The 17,913-nt window shown below is 43.7% G+C and overlaps 1 protein-coding gene across 26 annotated transcripts in view; it reads right to left on the minus strand.

Annotated features, from left to right (window-relative positions):
• LOC118208113 (voltage-dependent L-type calcium channel subunit alpha-1D-like) overlaps nucleotides 1-17,913 on the minus strand; it is a 91,434-nt gene that overhangs the window by 14,226 nt on the left and 59,295 nt on the right. For 9 of the 26 annotated variants that reach the window (XM_035382427.1, XM_035382437.1, XM_035382424.1 and 6 more), the window contains 20 exons: nucleotides 17,748-17,877; nucleotides 17,196-17,255; nucleotides 15,945-16,051; nucleotides 15,575-15,662; nucleotides 15,275-15,382; nucleotides 14,996-15,048; nucleotides 14,654-14,800; nucleotides 13,805-14,006; nucleotides 12,431-12,589; nucleotides 12,041-12,151; nucleotides 10,433-10,516; nucleotides 9,229-9,312; nucleotides 5,323-5,364; nucleotides 4,075-4,203; nucleotides 3,589-3,654; nucleotides 3,368-3,459; nucleotides 2,302-2,461; nucleotides 1,916-2,043; nucleotides 1,676-1,772; nucleotides 876-978 (listed from right to left, as the gene is read on the minus strand). In XM_035382427.1, the coding sequence (XP_035238318.1) occupies nucleotides 876-978; nucleotides 1,676-1,772; nucleotides 1,916-2,043; nucleotides 2,302-2,461; nucleotides 3,368-3,459; nucleotides 3,589-3,654; nucleotides 4,075-4,203; nucleotides 5,323-5,364; nucleotides 9,229-9,312; nucleotides 10,433-10,516; nucleotides 12,041-12,151; nucleotides 12,431-12,589; nucleotides 13,805-14,006; nucleotides 14,654-14,800; nucleotides 14,996-15,048; nucleotides 15,275-15,382; nucleotides 15,575-15,662; nucleotides 15,945-16,051; nucleotides 17,196-17,255; nucleotides 17,748-17,877 (2,150 nt within the window). Of the gene's footprint in view, nucleotides 1-875; nucleotides 979-1,675; nucleotides 1,773-1,915; nucleotides 2,044-2,301; nucleotides 2,462-3,367; nucleotides 3,460-3,588; nucleotides 3,655-4,074; nucleotides 4,204-5,322; nucleotides 5,365-9,228; nucleotides 9,313-10,432; nucleotides 10,517-12,040; nucleotides 12,152-12,430; nucleotides 12,590-13,804; nucleotides 14,007-14,653; nucleotides 14,801-14,995; nucleotides 15,049-15,274; nucleotides 15,383-15,574; nucleotides 15,663-15,944; nucleotides 16,052-17,195; nucleotides 17,256-17,335; nucleotides 17,396-17,747; nucleotides 17,878-17,913 lie in introns of all 26 variants that reach the window. The other 17 variants (XM_035382442.1, XM_035382438.1, XM_035382449.1 and 14 more) reach the window with 7 other exon arrangements.

Genomic DNA, 17,913 nt, shown 5'->3' on the forward strand with positions numbered 1-17,913 from the left:
AATTTGAATTATAGAAAGCAGAATTTAATTCAATCATATTCAAAGAAATTCTGCTCATTTATAGAACGTTGAAAGCCTCATTCACTTTGACAAAAACATCTGCCACTTATCAGAACCAATGCTAACAGCACTATTACTTTAGATGTCAGATGTCAAATCGTGTTGTGAAAATAGTTCATAATTGTTTTTCTCCACTATTGGTGATTTACTCTTGGAACTCTAAGAAACACCAGCTGAGTGTTGCACTACTCTATGCTCCTGCTGATTGATAGTATCAGACTTGATTTGATATGCAAGAGTACCAGGATGTGGTGAATGCAAAATAATATAGTTAACATCAGGCATCCTAAAACAGCAGTTGCTTCCACTTATTATCTGATTTCTTTCTAAAGCATAATTTTGCAGCAAAGGGGGTAACGCGCACAACATACTAAGCAGGCGCATAACTGATAAGATACCCAGAATTAAAGAAAAGAAGTCCACACCATCCCCCCCCCCCCCATGTCCATGCTTTATCTAGCACCATCAGTGATGTGGCATTGCCCAATCACAATTGCAAACCACAGCAGTCTCAGTTAATTTGGCAGCAACAAATCAGCTGTGCAGCCGTTGGGCTAGAGGACCTCTTACATGCTGGAACAGGCAGACTGTAGGTGTCCAATTAATCAGAGGAGTTGGCATGCCAACTGAAACCCAACTGAAACCCTGGTACCCTATAATTACAGGCTTCCTGTGAGATTGCAAGTCACATATGGAGCTGGCATGGTCCAGATTCATCACGGGGTGTACCACTGGACTGGTCTTCTGCTTCAGTGGGACATGCCACACTACAACCTCACAGACACAAGGGCTAAACCGCCATGGTATTATCTCACCTTCAGTTTTGATCTTCAGAGCCGTCCGGACCAATGCAAACAGGGTCGCGTTGAACATGACCGTGCCATCACTGTTCAAAGGCATGTTCATGGCAACTAATCTCTGAAATATGAATTTTGTGGAGTCAAATCCAAGTTTATCAGTATATAAAAAAGAGAAAAAATGAGTCAGTGGAACATTTGAAATTAACTGAAAACAAACATTCAAGAGACTTTTGGTTTCCATTTCTACACACACACACACGCATGCACACGCGCACACGTGCATGCACTCACGCATGCACACACATATTATACCTTTAGTTTATATATCAACAACAAAAATGAACTGCAGACTTAATAGTGACACAGGGGTTTGCGTCTATCCATGTCAGCTCAGTGCTGACGCCAGGGGCTCGTAACTGTCGCAGTTAGTCTGCTGGGAGCTGTTGAGGGCTACTGGGACAGAGAGAGAGCAAGAGGCCATCTGCCCCTGAATAAATACTCCCCTCTGTTTGCATTGTAACTGTTTCCTTTCTAGACAATTTATCACACATCCCTATGTGTGGGAGCTATCCTCAGCTATCCTGTCAAATTCCATCAGGGCTCACTGTGTTGAAATACAATACATTCCTATGTTCTTCTATCAATGACAGCTCCAAAAAAACATTGAAATCTTCTTTTGGGTTAAATTACTGTAGTGTTTGTTAGATGTTTCCAGTTTGTGTGAGTGTGTACGTGTGTGCGTGTATTTGTGTGTGCGCATGCGCGCAATTCGTGAGTTAGTGTGTGTGTGTGTGTGTGTGTGTGTGTGTGATTACCTTGCAGGCTACTCTGTGGGGACACAGCTTTCCGAAGCCCAAAGGGGGCTGGATGCGGCGCAGCAGGGTCACCACATCCAGGTGTTTAATCCTGCCCCTGTGATGGGTACACACACACACAGGACCATGTCAGCACCTACCACGTACACCCACACAGCCGATCTCACACGGAAACAAGTCCTTGAGACGTGACATCCACAGCAAGTGTGTAAACATGGAGCTGTCCAGACCCATACTCACTTTGCCTCTGGATCATACTCCGACCAGATCCTCTTAAACTCATCCAGATGATGGGGGCCAAGTATAGACCAATCACGAGTGAGATAGTCAAAATTGTCCATGATGACAGCGACAAACAAATTAATGATCTGAGGGAAAGAACAATAAAGATGTATCTACATGAGGGTGTACAATTTCCTCATCTTTTGTGTCACTGTCACTTTGCCACTTCACCTTCTGTAATATGGGCAATAAGGAGACATGTATTGATTATAAAAGACAAGCCTCCCAAACTGATTATCTAATCATTAGCTCTAATTAAGTAATAAAGATCTGGGAGTGGAGAGTTGGACAGAGGCCAGAGACCTGCACCACAACTACAAAAGGAGGTGTTGGACTCAGCGTACCAAGAAGGCGCATAACATGTAGAAAGTAATGAAGTAGATGATCGCAAAACCACTTCCACAAGACCTCTCCTCTCCAGGGTTGTAGTCTGACTCTGCGTCACAGAGTTTTCCAGGCAGACATGCCAGCATGATCTCCTGCCAGGCCTCACCTGTGGCACACCTGGGAAAGAAGGAAGAACCACGCAATCAAACACACTAACACACATAGTATAGCCGCAAACAACTGACCGAGACAACCAAGCCTTCAAACAGAGACTGCACATAGACTTGTTCTCAAACACAGTGACATACAAACAACCTGAAGAGCTAACAACAAACCCCAACTGGTTTTCAGACTGAAATATACTAAAAACATAACCACAGGACTCATCCACAACCACACAAAGCTGAGCGACTCACTAAGTCTTCATACAGAGACCATGCATTGACCATTGTTGCCCCCTATGTCGACAGTTCAGGAGGTAAGAGCGGTTGTCTGGCAGTCGGAGGGTTGCTGGTTCGATCCCCCCCCCCGGGCATGTTGAAGTGTCCCTGAGCAAGACACCTAACCCCTAATTGCTCCCAACGAGCTGATTGGTACCTTGCATGGCAGCCTTTCACCGTTGGTGTGTGTGTGTGTGTGTGTGCGAATGGGTGAATGAGAGGCATTAATTGTAAAGCGCTTTGGATAAAAGTGCTATATAAATGCAGTCCATTTACCATTTACCATACCTCAACCAAAAACAGAACCAATCATACGAAGGCCAAACCTCAACCTTATCTGAAACCACTCATACAACCACAACCACAAACAAGTAAGGACAGACACTTGGCTTCACGTATACAGAAAAGACCACAGCAACATACGCCTGTGAAAGACATCTCCTCATTAAGATAGGGACTCAACATGAACAAAACCCTCATTTCACCTCTCTTGTTTAATCTATTACAGCCACTTTTCCCATCTTTTTCTATCAGTACTGAAGCTAACTGGAATAGGCCACTTTTAGAAGGCAGCAGCAAAATCGTGCCTCCAGGGTGGCTGCAGTAAATGAGATGGCAGAAAGGCATTTGTAAAATCACAGACCTAAAGAGCAGGAGGACCGCCTGGGGAAAGGTCTGGAAGTTGTTGTTTCGGTTGATGTGCGTGCCGTCCACCATGGCTATTTTACCAAACACCTGAAAAACAGGCAGAACCCCATCTTTCATTTGAATCTATCCCACTGCATGAAGTACAACACATTATTCACTGCGTGAGACTTTAAATATACTACTCAGGGGTTCTACAGAATAAAAAGCGTGTTTTACCTGCATCCCAATAACAGCATAGATGAAGAACAGCATGGCAATCAGCAGGGCAACATATGGCAGAGCCTGGAGGAAGAGCCCATTAGAGACCACATCAGGCATGTGCAAGCCAAGCTAATTATTTCCAATCAACAATTACGTTTCATTTCAACCACTGTCTTCATTGAGCTTTCATTTCATGAAAAAAAGGGCAAACAATGAAAAATAACTATTGTCAGGCACATGCTGCACGTTCACATAGTAATCAATACACTGTCATCACTATTACCATGGCAACAGAGGGAAACCTGAGAACAATCCCCCACTGTAACCTAGAGGTGTCCAGTTGTGTCACATGGATTGCATCACACAATACACTCACTGGCCATAAAGCATCAGTGTGTTCACACCGACACCCCTCAAGTCCAGGGCCCAAGCAGCAAGCTCCACTGACTGCATTCAGCATCATACTTTTTAATCTGTATCAGTGACAGGATGCCCACTCACCTGGAATGACTTGATGAATGTCCACAGTAGTGTGCGAATGCCCTCTCCTCTGCTCAGCAGCTTGACCAATCGCATGACTCGGAACAGCCGGAAGAAGGTGATAGAGATCCTGGCACTGTCCTCCGTGTTCTGAAGATGGTAGGGTGATGTCAGTATACAGGCAGGGACTGGTATACAGAGGGATCTGGTAGTGCTTTAAACCACAATATGTAGGTGCAGAGCTTTGAAGTTGCACAATGTGTAAAACATGCAGTGCTGGGAAGTGAAGTTCTGAACTGTTTTAAACAAACATCACATACAGCTTCTGACTTCATCTCCCAACAGCACTGCTGGAATATGCTGCACAACCTTCTGCTCATGGGATTTTCCACTAGTCTGCTATTATCCACACCTGATATAACATGTGCCTGGCTTTGCAGTGAAATGCCTATTTTCACTCTAGAACATTTTACTTCTGATCAAACTTTAATTCATAATAAAAAAAGAAGCAAAATAGAAATTAGTCTTGTGATCGAGTCTTATATGTGTGCAGGTGCTTCCATTTCAGTGCTGATGTTCAGAAATAGATCCATATCAACATATGCATGGAAGTCATTTTGATGCCACTTTTTCTTACATTTACATTACTTACTTATGGACTTTCAATGCTGAAATCACCATGGATCATGAAAAACGACAAGAGGGTTCCATTTCTGATCATGGACATTGTGACCTACAGATCCAAAGCATCACTCATGCAGTGCATAGCATCAGCTGATCTGACGCCTGTGTTAAAGCACTACCACGTCTTCTGCATTCTGACAGACCCAGAGGCGGGGGGCCGGGGGGAGGGCAGTGAGGGCATCATGCCGGAAAACCGTGCCATACTCGACTGCCTGTGCCTGCAGTCGTATGGCTTCCTTTGTCCAGAGGAACGAACATGCAGAGCTCTACTAGGGCCACGCCCCTGTCATGAGGAAGTCTAAAGCTCCAGGAAGGCACATGCATTTTGAACTGTTTTGAAACAGGGTCTCGAAGAGGAAGAACTGCCCACGCTGCTGGTCAGGCAAACCAGTAGTGTACGTGACATTCTCCTTGGAAATGACAACATAAATAGTATCTGGAAAAAAAGGCAAAACTAAAAAACTAAACTAAAACTTAAAAAAACTGAAGTAGGTGAGGAGATAGATTATCCAAAGCAAAAAATAATTGGACAAAGAAACCAAAAGTGGAGGTGAGGAAGGGCAGGCAGTGGGTGGAGCATCTTACCCCAGCCTCTACCTCCACCTCCACCACGGGAGTCTCTGTTGGCTTTAAAATCAAAATGCTGCATTAATGACTAACTCACAAATCTAATGAAAAAAATGTGAATGAAAGAACATCCCTGTAAAACACACCCATACGTTAGAACAACCTCGATGTAACATTGATTATTGCACATACTGTATTTGCTCACACACTCACCAAGTTATTCCAACATTCAGTAACTACTACTGGATAACATTAGGAACCTACAGAAGTATAGCATTTACACAGACACAACATTGTAGAACACCATCCCAACTTTCTCTGACATTAACTATTGAACATGGCAGCCAAACACACACATCATTACTACATTTTCAGAACAAAAACAAATGAACATCCCAGGCAACATACAACATTATAGCCACAAAATACTGGACCTCCCAGCAAACAAACAATGTTTTCAAAAACGTGTACACTACATAAATTATCAATCCCTGCAAACATGAAAGAATATAATATTAATTTAATGACATTATCTAGAATAATTAATTCAGAGACAGATCAACTACAGTACGCAGTAAACAGATTGTAATGGTTAAACTTAACAAAGAATAAAACTGCTGTTTGAACCCAGTCCATCACACCCCTGAGATCACAGCTGCCACAACGTTGAAATGCCTGATTCAGCCACCTTAGCTACAGCATCAAAAATTAGAGTAATGAAATACAATACATGTGAATAGTCCAGCCTGTAATTATATATGGGAAGAAGATTGGAGTTCAGGAAGGTGCATTATAGGTGATAAAGAAGCAGACACTGACAGTGACACCGCAGACAGTGAGCACTCCCAGAATGCTGTTCAAATGATGAGGCTTATTCTTAAGCACAGCAGTATGTCACATAGTTCTGCATTCTCCGTGCTGGTAAAAACAGGGAAAACACAAACTAACAGCAAGGACAGCATATCTGAACAAGGACTATATACCCACACTTGATATTTTAAAAAACAGCTAGTTGAAAACAAACCAGAGAAGATGATATTGGTTATTAATATAAGCAATATCATCTTCTGGCTATACCAGGGGGAACCTAATATGGTACTTAATGAGCATACCAGCTGTCATGATCAATCTTTCTGCTCAGTGAATCCTGTTTACCCTGCTGCTTCAGAGATGAATGACGCACCACAACTGCACCACCAGCTGTTTGCCGTACGGACAACACATTCCACAACCCTGGGCTGACCCTGAATTTAATACTAGTCTAAACTGGGGATGCACGATTCCACCAGTCTGTATTTAAACAAGTTGTCGTGCAATGCTTTGCGGACAAAATCTGAAGAAAAAAGAAGTGGGTGGAAAGGGGGATGCAACAACATTCTGAAAGGGTTAAATGAGAAGCACAGTGCTCACTTTCAACAGTATCACTGTGCTGCTATATCTGAAGGATGGTCTTTATGGCCAGTTTGCGCTCATGATATCAATTTCTAGAGATGTGCTACAGGATATTAACTTCATTTAGCTGGCTCTGGGCCTAAATATCAGAAAACACTACATTTTGCTTATTTGAGCACAGAAAAAGTCAGTATTACAAACTGTATTAACTGAATTCATCTGTCTTTAACTCTTGCTGTAGGCTGAAATTAAATAAACAGATGGGTATAAGACTCCAAGGAAGAAGTGTCAGTAACCAAACACTGGGAGGTCAGAAACCAAAGCAGTAAAGACAGAGTAGAGGGCAGTGGGTGTGTGAGAGAAATAGAGTGAAACCCATGTTCACTTGCAAAACTAAAAATTCCAGACATTACATCTAACAAGACTAATTAGCTACCTCCCAGGGTTGATAAGATGTGGTTGTTGAATCGTTTGAGAGTTATTGAATATTCTTATGACCATCACTAATATTGTCCTAATAGTCCTAAAAAACATTATCTCAGTATAGAAAAACAATTCAAAAATACCCATTAATACCCACATATGCCATATGCACACAACTGCATTGGCAGGGACACACGCGTGCACATGTTAAAACAGACCCCACAGCTTTACACAGCAAAATAGATATGCACACACAATCACACACACAAACAGACATGCATGAAACATACATGCATGCACGCAAACAAACACAGACAAACATAAGAACAGTCCACAAAAGTACACATAACCAAATGCACACGCACACACACGCACACACACACGTGAGGAACACACACAAACCCACGCATGCAAGCGCAGGTACACACATGCACAAACGGTGCAGCTGAGAAAAGCAAACAGAAGATCACTGCAGACAGAGACGCAGTGGAGAGCACACTTGGAAAAGCACTGCTGAGGGAGAAAAGCAGAGGAAATGTGCACAACTCAGCAACAAGTCATTCAACAACCTACAAATCCAAAGACACTACACTGCTGCAGGTTCCTCTGACTCTCCAAACAGGCTTCAAACATCTGGGGCTTTGTTTCCGCAGCCTGTTCAATCAGTATCTAATGAAATCAGAGCTAGGCCCTCGCTGCCTCATAGAACCCTTATTTTACTGCCTCATATGTCTGTGTGACCCTCCTCCAAAGGTTAGCTACACATGGATCAATTCTTACGAAATGCACTGTTGCACACAGTGCGATATGCATATCATAAATGTATTTTATGTCTTTACTGTAGGTCTCAGCATAAATGCATCTCTGTATAAAAGTAATTTCATTGAATCACTTGAGGCCATTCATCAAATCTGGTAGCCCATTCTGCCTTATGAACCTCACGATTTATTAAGACTATCAGTGAACGCGCTAGTCTGTCTGTCTGTGCTCGAATCAACCCATTCAGCAGAAACTGAACCACAAGTAGGTATCACTTCAAATTAGCAAGACTTACTCAAACCAGCTGTGGTTATATCTATCAAACAAGTGGCCATGCAGAAGAGTAGAATTTACTCTTACTGTTGAAGAAGTCATCCATAAGTTTTCCAGCCTTAATTAAAGCATTTCAATTACAAGGATGTTTCACTTTACAGTACACACCATATGATCAGCAATAATTTGACAATAGCTTATGTGTAGCTTTGTGAATATGATTAGGTGTGAGCCACTGTAGACACAGATTAGGAAATTACACAAGCAGGGGCAAAGAGAAAAGGCTTAAAATAAAAAAGATAACATTTCAAGAATACTACCCAAGAAATATCCAAACTATTATATGTGTACCACACATTACAGGCACATTCTTTACATAATTTATAATTACAAAATATGTTATGTTCTTGGTATTAGTCATTTTACTCAAAACCATAAAACATTAGATGACTATCATGCAACATTTTACAGAAATCAGACTTTTACAGAGAAATGAAGAGACTTTAATGTATACTGGACCCTAAGAAATTCTTAAACTGTAAAGAATAATACATGAAAATACATTGTGACATTGTCCTTTGAGTATAAGATGTGACATACACTTGCCAATTATTATAGACAAACATCTGAAATTGGCAAGCTCTTCTAAAGACACCTGTGCAATACCAAAATACACCATAAACAAATGTGTCACAAATGTTTCTGAAAAAATGGATGGCAGTCTATGGACACAAGTAATCTATGCCTGAGCATGTGTGTGCTCAAAAGAAAAAGAGCTGGTACTAAAGAAACATCTATCACAACACACATTCCCCAGAGTACAGAACACAATATCTTTGAGCAAAAGCCTTGCGATAAAACTTGTAGCGCCAGAGCACAATGCTGCCCTTCAGTTAATGAGAACTAACTAAATAACAACGCATCATATTTCCAGATAGATGCACAGTATCGTTTTGTCTGATGCTGTCAGGTTGCCCTGAGACACTGATGCAAGTTGGCACCTGGTGTTATTGCAAGACTTTTCAGTTCAGGAGGGAGACATAACGGTACAAAGGGGCTGCAAAAGTGATTACTTACATTGACTTCGGTGATAGCAATGTCAACGACGCTACCAACAACAATTAAGGCATCAAATGTGTTCCATGCATCAGCAAAATAGTGCTGTAAACAGACATGGCCAGACGCAGAGGAGAGAGAGAGAGAGAAAGAGAGAGGGGGGTAGAGGGAAGCAAGAGAAAAAGAGAAAAGATGGAAAAGTTAAAGCGAGTAATCACAGCCAGAGAGCCAACAGGGCTCTCTCTGCAGTCTGGTGGCACTGTGTCTATGACAAGGGCCCAAAATTTATGAGCATTACAGCACTGCTCTTGTCAACGGACCTGAAAGCTCTACTCAGCTACCTTCTGTACTCGGCATCACCATGGTGACAGCAGGGGAGAAAATGACCACCACACCAGCAATAATGAATAAAACTAATAATTGGTGAAAAACCACACTAATTGTCAAAGAGTAGTTCAGTTCTACACGGAGACTTCAGTCAAGGTTGAGTAATCTTAAATACATTATATCATGGAGGGAAATACTGTACAACGTCTGTGGTTCTGTGCAGCTCTCTGAAAATCGACAATTTATTCAGCAAGTTTTATACCTCATAGATAGACAGAGAAACTTGCAGTTCTTACAAAGAGAAAAGGAAAAATATTAGTTCTCCAAGGGAACTATTTAAACATGGGAGGTTACATATTCAGCAGAATGCCAGGACTATATGACAAGCAGCCCAGGAAACCACGATAAGGCACTTAGCATAAAGAAATATACTCAAAATAAGTCATCTTTGTATTTCTCCACAAGAGAGAAGACTTAAAATCTTCCACACTAGTGTAGTTGTTGCTTGGTGTTAAATAAGGTGAGCCTCCTCCGCCCCCTCCCTGCTGTAAATCACTTTGAGCAATAATAAAGGGTTAGATAATGCAAGTCATTATCAGCTCACTGTGGCAGTGAACCTAACAGTGCTGAACAGCGTGCTTTGCCTGGCCCGTTTCTGAAGTGCTGAGTAACTGAGAGTGCCCGCAGAGCTGCAGTGCCACACAGTCTGAGAGAACAGCCCGCCTCCAAGCCCTGGAACCCCTGCCCAGCGAGTCACAGAGGGAAGACTGGAAAGTTCCGGACCAGTGACTTGTCCAGGAGATGAGATGGGGAGATGAGAGCGAAAGGGAGAAGCCAGTTTGGGACAGATGAGAGCAGGGATGGGGGGGGGGGGGCGGGTGTTGCGGGGCATACTCACATCTATCTCACTGAGAACGATGTCTACTACGCTGCCAATAACCACCAGGGCGTCAAACACGTTCCAGGGATCCGTAAAATAGCCCTGAACAAAGCAGCGAGGGCACCAGCGGGGGAGGGGAGGAAGGGGTGGAACGGACAGGTCATACAGACAAAACTGGAAAACCTAGGCACTGGGAAAAGTAAGACAAAATCCCCTTATACACATGCAGTTTGGATCGAGACTCCATTCCAAATCTCACATGGACATAAACAGAACAGGTTACTGTTCCTGCAATAACATGGACATGGCTTAAATATGATTAATGCCCAGAATACTGATTCAGCTTTACAATACAGTGCTGCATTCAGCAGTTTTTCTTAACTAGCCCACACAGCAAGTGGATGTGCGTTCTTCAAATACAGCTTGGCATACTCATGCCATCTTACCTTTTATGAAAATGGACAACTGATACTGGGGCAAAATACACATGTACAACCATAAACGTATGAATATTAAGCCTGAGGTACTGTTTCAGTACTCTTTCTATAGGCAGCAATTTACCAATGTAGGAGTGTAAATGAACAGTGGGAGCAGGCAAGGATATGATGCTATTTTCTTAGCATGCACTTCCTGGTGGGATGAGGGATCAAATGGGAAGGGAGGGTATGGAGGTAGGAAAATGGACAAGTCACTAAACCCAGTGGATCCAGTCTTGAGCTTCTCTCCGGTTCAGGCCACCCACAATCAACTACTACTCATCTTTCTGTATTTTACAGATGCATCTGTTGCGAAAAGTTACTGTCAAATAAAGCATGCTTCTAATTTACATACATACATACATTTACGATGAATCTCAATAATTAGTTTGTTGGGTCTGTATGTAGAAAGAGACATGGCTGGTGAGTTTTGATAATAAAAACTGTTTTTGTGTTTTTTTAAACATCTTTCAGCCCCACTACTTCCCCACTTTATTTTGCAGGCGCCTGATCAAACAAAGGAGCCACTGACTAGCAATGAGGTGGGGAAACTCTGCCAACTGAAACCCCCCTCGCTGGGTGGGGCTCGGCCCATTCAGGCACTACCCACAGGGCTGCCAGCCACAGTTAGCACTGGCACTGACCGTGGGATGTGTCACCACACTGAGAAAGAGGGCTTCAGCAGAACACACCACACATAAGCCCCATCTTCCCCATGGTTAAATTCCATATCGCCCATACATTGGCAACAAAAAATGAAACATGAACTTGAAGCGCACCAATAGACTTGGCTTTGATTATGTTATTTGTGTGGCTTACTGTGTGCTTCTTGACTAGCTGTATCATGAAGCCTTTTCCATTAAAAGAACAAAATAAATACAGAAATTAAGTCAAGGAGCCTCTAGTTTATAGTTGATGTTTGTATTTGGACAAATATATGGGTGGAAATCTTTGAAAATGTCTCATATACATTTGAAAATGGCCAGCTAAGGTGCTGAAGATCAGTATCTTGCACTTTTGTACGTCGCTTTGGATAAAAGCGTCTGCCAAATAAATGTAATGTAATGTCGGTTCTGTGTGTGTGTACTGCTGTGTGCTAACCCCTGCTCACCACACACAAACGGGGGACCGCACAAAGAGGGGGACCTACCCTTGGTTTGAAGGCAATTAATTTGAGCAGCATCTCCACAGTGAAGACCCCAGTAAAGACCATGTTGAGGATGTCCATGGCGTAGTTAAACAGAGGGGACTGACCATAATGCTACACGGAGAGACAGAGCCACTTTTTGAGCGACAGAAAGACAGTGGGTGTGACAGAAAGATAAGCAGCATGTCTGCTGACACGTTCATTAGTAATCTCTCAGATCGGGAGATAGGGAAGTAAGTTACATGGAAACATATCAGTGTAAACCAAGAGACTGAGAGAGCAGAGACGCTGAGCGACAGAGGTTATCTGACACGCAGCGGAAGCAGATTAAGCTGGAGGACGCGGCCGTCAGTATTCCTTGACGCAGGGCAGACTCTGAGGGCCAGTGTTTACCTGTATGGCCAGGCACAGCGTGTTGAGTATGATGAGCACGAACATGATGTACTCGAAGGCCGTGGAGTTCACCACATACCAGAACTTGTACTGGTAGGGGTTCTTAGGAATATATCTGCGCAGGGGCCGGGCCTTCAGAGCGTACTCCACACACTGGCGCTGCAGCGGAAACAGAAACTCGCTGTCACAACTGCAGCGTTACACAAGCGATCTACCAAACGCCCACGAGTACTTACCCACAAACACACGAGCACGTACGCAAACACAAACACACACATACACACACATTATGCCGAACTGGTAATAGAAACACAATGTTAAATCTACACGCAAACATGCAGCCACATGTATACCAACCAATGTCAGACAAAGTGCACAGTTGAAAGAAACAATTTTATCCTAGACTGTAGTCGTTTTCCAATAAATTCTTTGGTATTACAACCTTAAGAATAAATAATTGAGCATTCCTTTAATAAAAATGTGCATACCAAAAAAAGAATGTGCTGAGTTTGACCACTTCTCTGCAGTGGTTGCACTGGTGGTGACATTTTTTGAAAAACCAGGATTGCAGTGTAAATACAAATGCACAGCAGGTCTGTGCAAAGGTTAGCTGAAGCACTCTGCAGGGACACAAGCAGTTTGTGTTCAGCTTACTAGGAAATCATGGCTTTAGTTCAGTAAAGTAGGTCAGAGAAATGTTAGAATTTCATTGAAATTGGGCTCCCTCTAGTGGTGTCTTATAAATAATGACTCTTAAAACTGATAATACAGCTCAGGTGTACCCTACCAAAAGAAATCATTGAAATTGCACACCATAAGTGAGGAGCAAGGCTGTGACAAGTTTTTTCACAGAGGTTCTGATGATTCCTGTGAAATCATTTTCCCCAGCATAAGTACAGATACATCAAACATAAATCACTGCAGGTGAAATGCATGCCAGACGATCATTAAAAAAAGGCTTACTTATCATCCTGAGGATTTAACAGTATCGCCTCTCTGCGCCTCTACAGGCCTCAGCCTGAGGACGCTGCCCCCTCTCTGTGCTGCTACAGGCCTCGGCCTGAGGACGCAGCCCCCTCCCTGCTCTGCTACAGGCCTCGGCCTGAGGACGCAGCCCCCTCCCTGCGCTGCTACAGGCCTCGGCCTGAGGACGCAGCCCCCTCCCTGCTCTGCTACAGGCCTCGGCCTGAGGACGCAGCCCCCTCCCTGCTCTGCTACAGGCCTCGGCCTGAGGACGCAGCCCCCTCCCTGCGCTGCTACAGGCCTCGGCCTGAGGACGCAGCCCCCTCCCTGCGCTGCTACAGGCCTCGGCCTGAGGACGCAGCCCCCTCCCTACACTGCTACAAGCCTCGGCCTGAGGACACAGCCGCTCACCTGGTTCTTGTCCAGCTCACAGTTCTTGTATTCCTTCTCCCCCTGCTCCTGGAACGTGACGATGACAAAACCCACAAAGATGTTCATCATGAAGAAAGCAATGATGATGATGTAGATGATGAAGAAGATGGAGATCTCCACACGGTAGTTGTAGATGGGGCCCATGTTCTCCCGGTTGGAATCGATGGCCTTGTATAGCAGTCTGTAAGACATAGAGGACATAGAGCTCTTATATATGAACAGAGACAGAGCTCTGATGTGTAAACAGAACTGTCTGCAGGATCAGATGACTGATTGAAACAGCATATGCAGGTGTGAGGCAGGAAAACACAGACTCTTGCTCTGATCCAATATCCATAATCTAATGCACAGCACAATAACCCTGTGGCCATGAGCTAACTGGCTCAGCAGCCAGAGACAGCAGGCACTGGGCCATGTGTTTCTACACTGATCAAACCCACACATAGCAAATAACACAGAAGCAAAAAGCAGAGTCTGTGGCCTTCCAATCCAAGCATCCTGTGTGTGCACTGAATCAGGTAGAGTAGATTATATGTCAATACATGTAACTTCATGGATCAGTTGAGTTCTGAAAGAAGCGGTTTGCGGTACGAAGACAAAGAGCATTATGATCGTTATGGTGACTTGCAATGCTCCAGGGTCACATAGTCCCCTGTCACGTGCGTGCATGCGTGCGTGTGTGCGCGTGTGTGTGTGCATGTGTGTACGTGTGTGTGTGCATGTGTGTACATGTGTGAGTGTGTGTGTGTGTGTGTGTGCATGTGTGTACGTGTGTGAGTCTGTGTGTGTGTGAGTGTGTGTGAGTGTGTGTATGTGCGTGTGTCTTACGCTGGCCAGCCCTCGAAGGTGGACACGGTGAAGAGGGCCATCATTGCCACCAGAACGTTGTCGAAATTAAAGTCGCTGTTGTGCCACACGCGGTCACGCACGGCGGGCATGGTGACATCACCGTCCTTGTACAGGATGTAGGTCCCCCTGCAGGAGAGAGCGAAGCACTGCGTCACCCACACTCAGGTCCCACCCATTCAAGAGGTCACCTGGCTTAAACGTGTTCCGGGTGGCCACAATGCACCCAAGGCCAGGATTTACAAAGGAGAATTTAAAAGATAATACGAAGGAAATGTGTCTGAAACATTAAAATATTTAAAAATATTTAAATAACTAACTCACTTGCATTCCTCAGGGCTGGTCTTGGCCTCGTCTGTGCAGCGGTAGAACTTCCCCTGTAATGAGAACAGATGGAGGCAACACTCACTACACCTGTTCCTGCTCCTGGACCATACACTTAGGGCTTTATCTCTTATCAACACCCCTGTCAAAAAATCTCTGCCATTTTAGAAGAGCAAATCCTTGAATATGGAGTCTTCAAAATGTTTTTTTTTTACGACAATCGCAATATGTATGTTTTGTTATTACACCCAAATGGCGTGACAGAAAAAGAGCGGCGACCTTAAAGAGCTGCACTCCTATGCAGGCGAACATGAACTGCAGCAGCGTGGTAACGATCATGATGTTTCCAATGGTCCGGATGGCCACAAACACGCACTGGACCACGTGCTGTGGGGAGAAATCAGAGACGGGGATCAGGGAGGAAAATCAGGGACTGAAATAGTTCAAGAGTGAAAGAAGTCGGGAGAAAGAGAGGGAGTGAGAGACAGAGAGAGAAGGGGTGAGGGGTCAGGAGAGGAGGAGAGAGAGCTGAGGTAAGGAAAGAAAGGAAGACTGAGTAGGGAGAGTGAAGAGGAGCACCTTGAGGCCCTTGGCTCGGTTGATGGCTCTCAGGGGCCGGAGCACTCGCAGCACTCTCAGAATCTTCACCACTGAGATGGCAGAGGACCTGGCCACAGAAAACAAGGTGCATGGAGCAGAGCAGTAGCAACAGACAAAAATCACACCACACACGGGTACACACACAAACAAGCATACCCTTTTACCAAATGGGTAGCTTAGCTATACTCCCAGGCTTCCATGATTGACATTAAACATCATACTCATCAATTTATGGCTAAAATGAGTTGTGTGCTTTGGGGAATGGTCAGGTTTTCAGTAAAACCATTGCAGGCAGTCACACAAAACCAGTACATTCACACAGCTTTCAGCGTGGGTCAGAAGAACTTACTGAATACCAAAAGACACCAGAGACACTCCCACCACCAGTAAGTCCAGCAGGTTGAAGTAATTTCTGCAGAAAGCACCCTTATGCAGGAAAGCCCCAAATGCAGTCATCTGTGAAGGAGGAAGCACAGATCAGCATAGGGACTAGTGGGCATACATCAGCCTCCACAGAGATACACACCAGCATCAGCTTTCACTCTGACACACACAGAAGGGAATACAGGTCTTTAGATATACACCCTTCCATTTAGCACGGGCTCACACGCAATACTGACATCATCTCATTGTAAATGAATATGGCAGTAGGCACTACATGCTTGTTCAATGCAAAGAGGCTTCTGGCCTCCCATGCCAAGCAATGGCGTGAGCTAATCTCGTGCTGTCGCATTCATGAAAATAGTTTTATGCACATTCCTTTAAGTTAAATGAGATGAAAAGAGGGAGAAAATCTCAGAGAAACAACAGATCAAACTCCAAACCCAGCAGGGAGAGAAAAGACAAGCAGGCAAACATGGTAAATCATAAAAGAGGTTTGTGTTGAGAAGTGCATGTAAATTCTGTGGGGGATAGATTATCTTTAGCTTACTGCCCACAGAAGTGACTGATTATTTCTGGGACAGGACAACTAAAGAGGCTGCACCACCACCAGTTCCAAAATTTACATGCACTTACCGCTTAAGGTAAACCATGCTAAATCATGCTATATACCGAGCAGACATATGGTTCGCTCCCTCTTTTATTGTTATCAGAATAAAGTGGGTATGGGGTATGAAATAATGATTAAACTCCAGTTGGATTTCAGACAAAATCTTTACAAAAACACTGAAAACCCAGCTGCAGTCAGATCAAAGTGTTTCTGATTTCCCCAGTCACAGTCACACAACTTGTGGTTATACATTAACAATTGTGTTACACGGGAAACCACAACAGTTTTTGGTTTCCCGTGTAAAAAAAAACTGTTTTCTTGCCGTAGCCATCTAAAACACTGCATGCTTCTGTTTGCTTGGTTAGTTGATTTGCTTTGTTAGCCAAACAACACATTTTGGCAAAACAGTGCTGTGTACAGTGTGTTAGTGGGGACGACAGTCTTGTGGGTAATCTGATGTTAAACTATGTATCTGAACAGGCATCATATATATTTATAATTTAAAAGAGGTGCTATGATAAAAAAAACAAAAACAAGCCAGGTTCCACTGAGTATCAGGTGACACACAAGGGTAATGCAGCAAGACTCCCATTCTCAGGAAGGGGTTACCTTCAACATGATCTCAAATGTAAACATAGTAGTGAAGACATAATCTGCATAGCCTAGGACCTGGAAGGTAACCAAACGGTTAAAGCATTACTGCACAAACACTCAGATTACAGCACAGAGGCGCGGGGCAGAGCATTTACCTTCACTAGGATCTCAACAGTAAAGATTGCCGTGAACGCATAGTCAAAGTAACCAAGTATCTGCAAAAGCAATATACAAGTTTAACACATGCTCTGAGAAAGCACTGACAAAAGAGAGAGAGAGAGAGAAATTAACATCATATTGGGAGAAGGGACCCTTCTGATATCTACAAAGCTTTAGGGAATACAGAACATTAATCAACACCAGGGCAATGCACAGCAACCAAATTAACAGGTCAACTACATATCTCAATTTGAGGTGATGATAGCTAGCACTTTGACGATAAGTTCCATGGTCATGCTGTTGAGTCATACACCTTCTACCGTCATGGATTTTTACCACATAACCACAACGGTTCTTAATTTGATGCAATCATCATTTCAAATCACAATATAAAGCTGTTGTCCTTACGATATTGCGGGCAGAAAAGTTACGGATGGGGTCTTCTGCAGCAAGAGACACACTGCTAAGCATGATAAAGACCAGAATGAGGTTGGTGAATATATGATGATTGATCAGCCTGTGACAGCCAACCCGAAATCTGAAATACAAAAGATTCAGAAATTGAAATCCAATA

Source organism: Anguilla anguilla, chromosome 11 (assembly GCF_013347855.1).
Source record: "Anguilla anguilla isolate fAngAng1 chromosome 11, fAngAng1.pri, whole genome shotgun sequence".
In the NCBI taxonomy this organism is placed as follows: domain Eukaryota; kingdom Metazoa; phylum Chordata; class Actinopteri; order Anguilliformes; family Anguillidae; genus Anguilla; species Anguilla anguilla.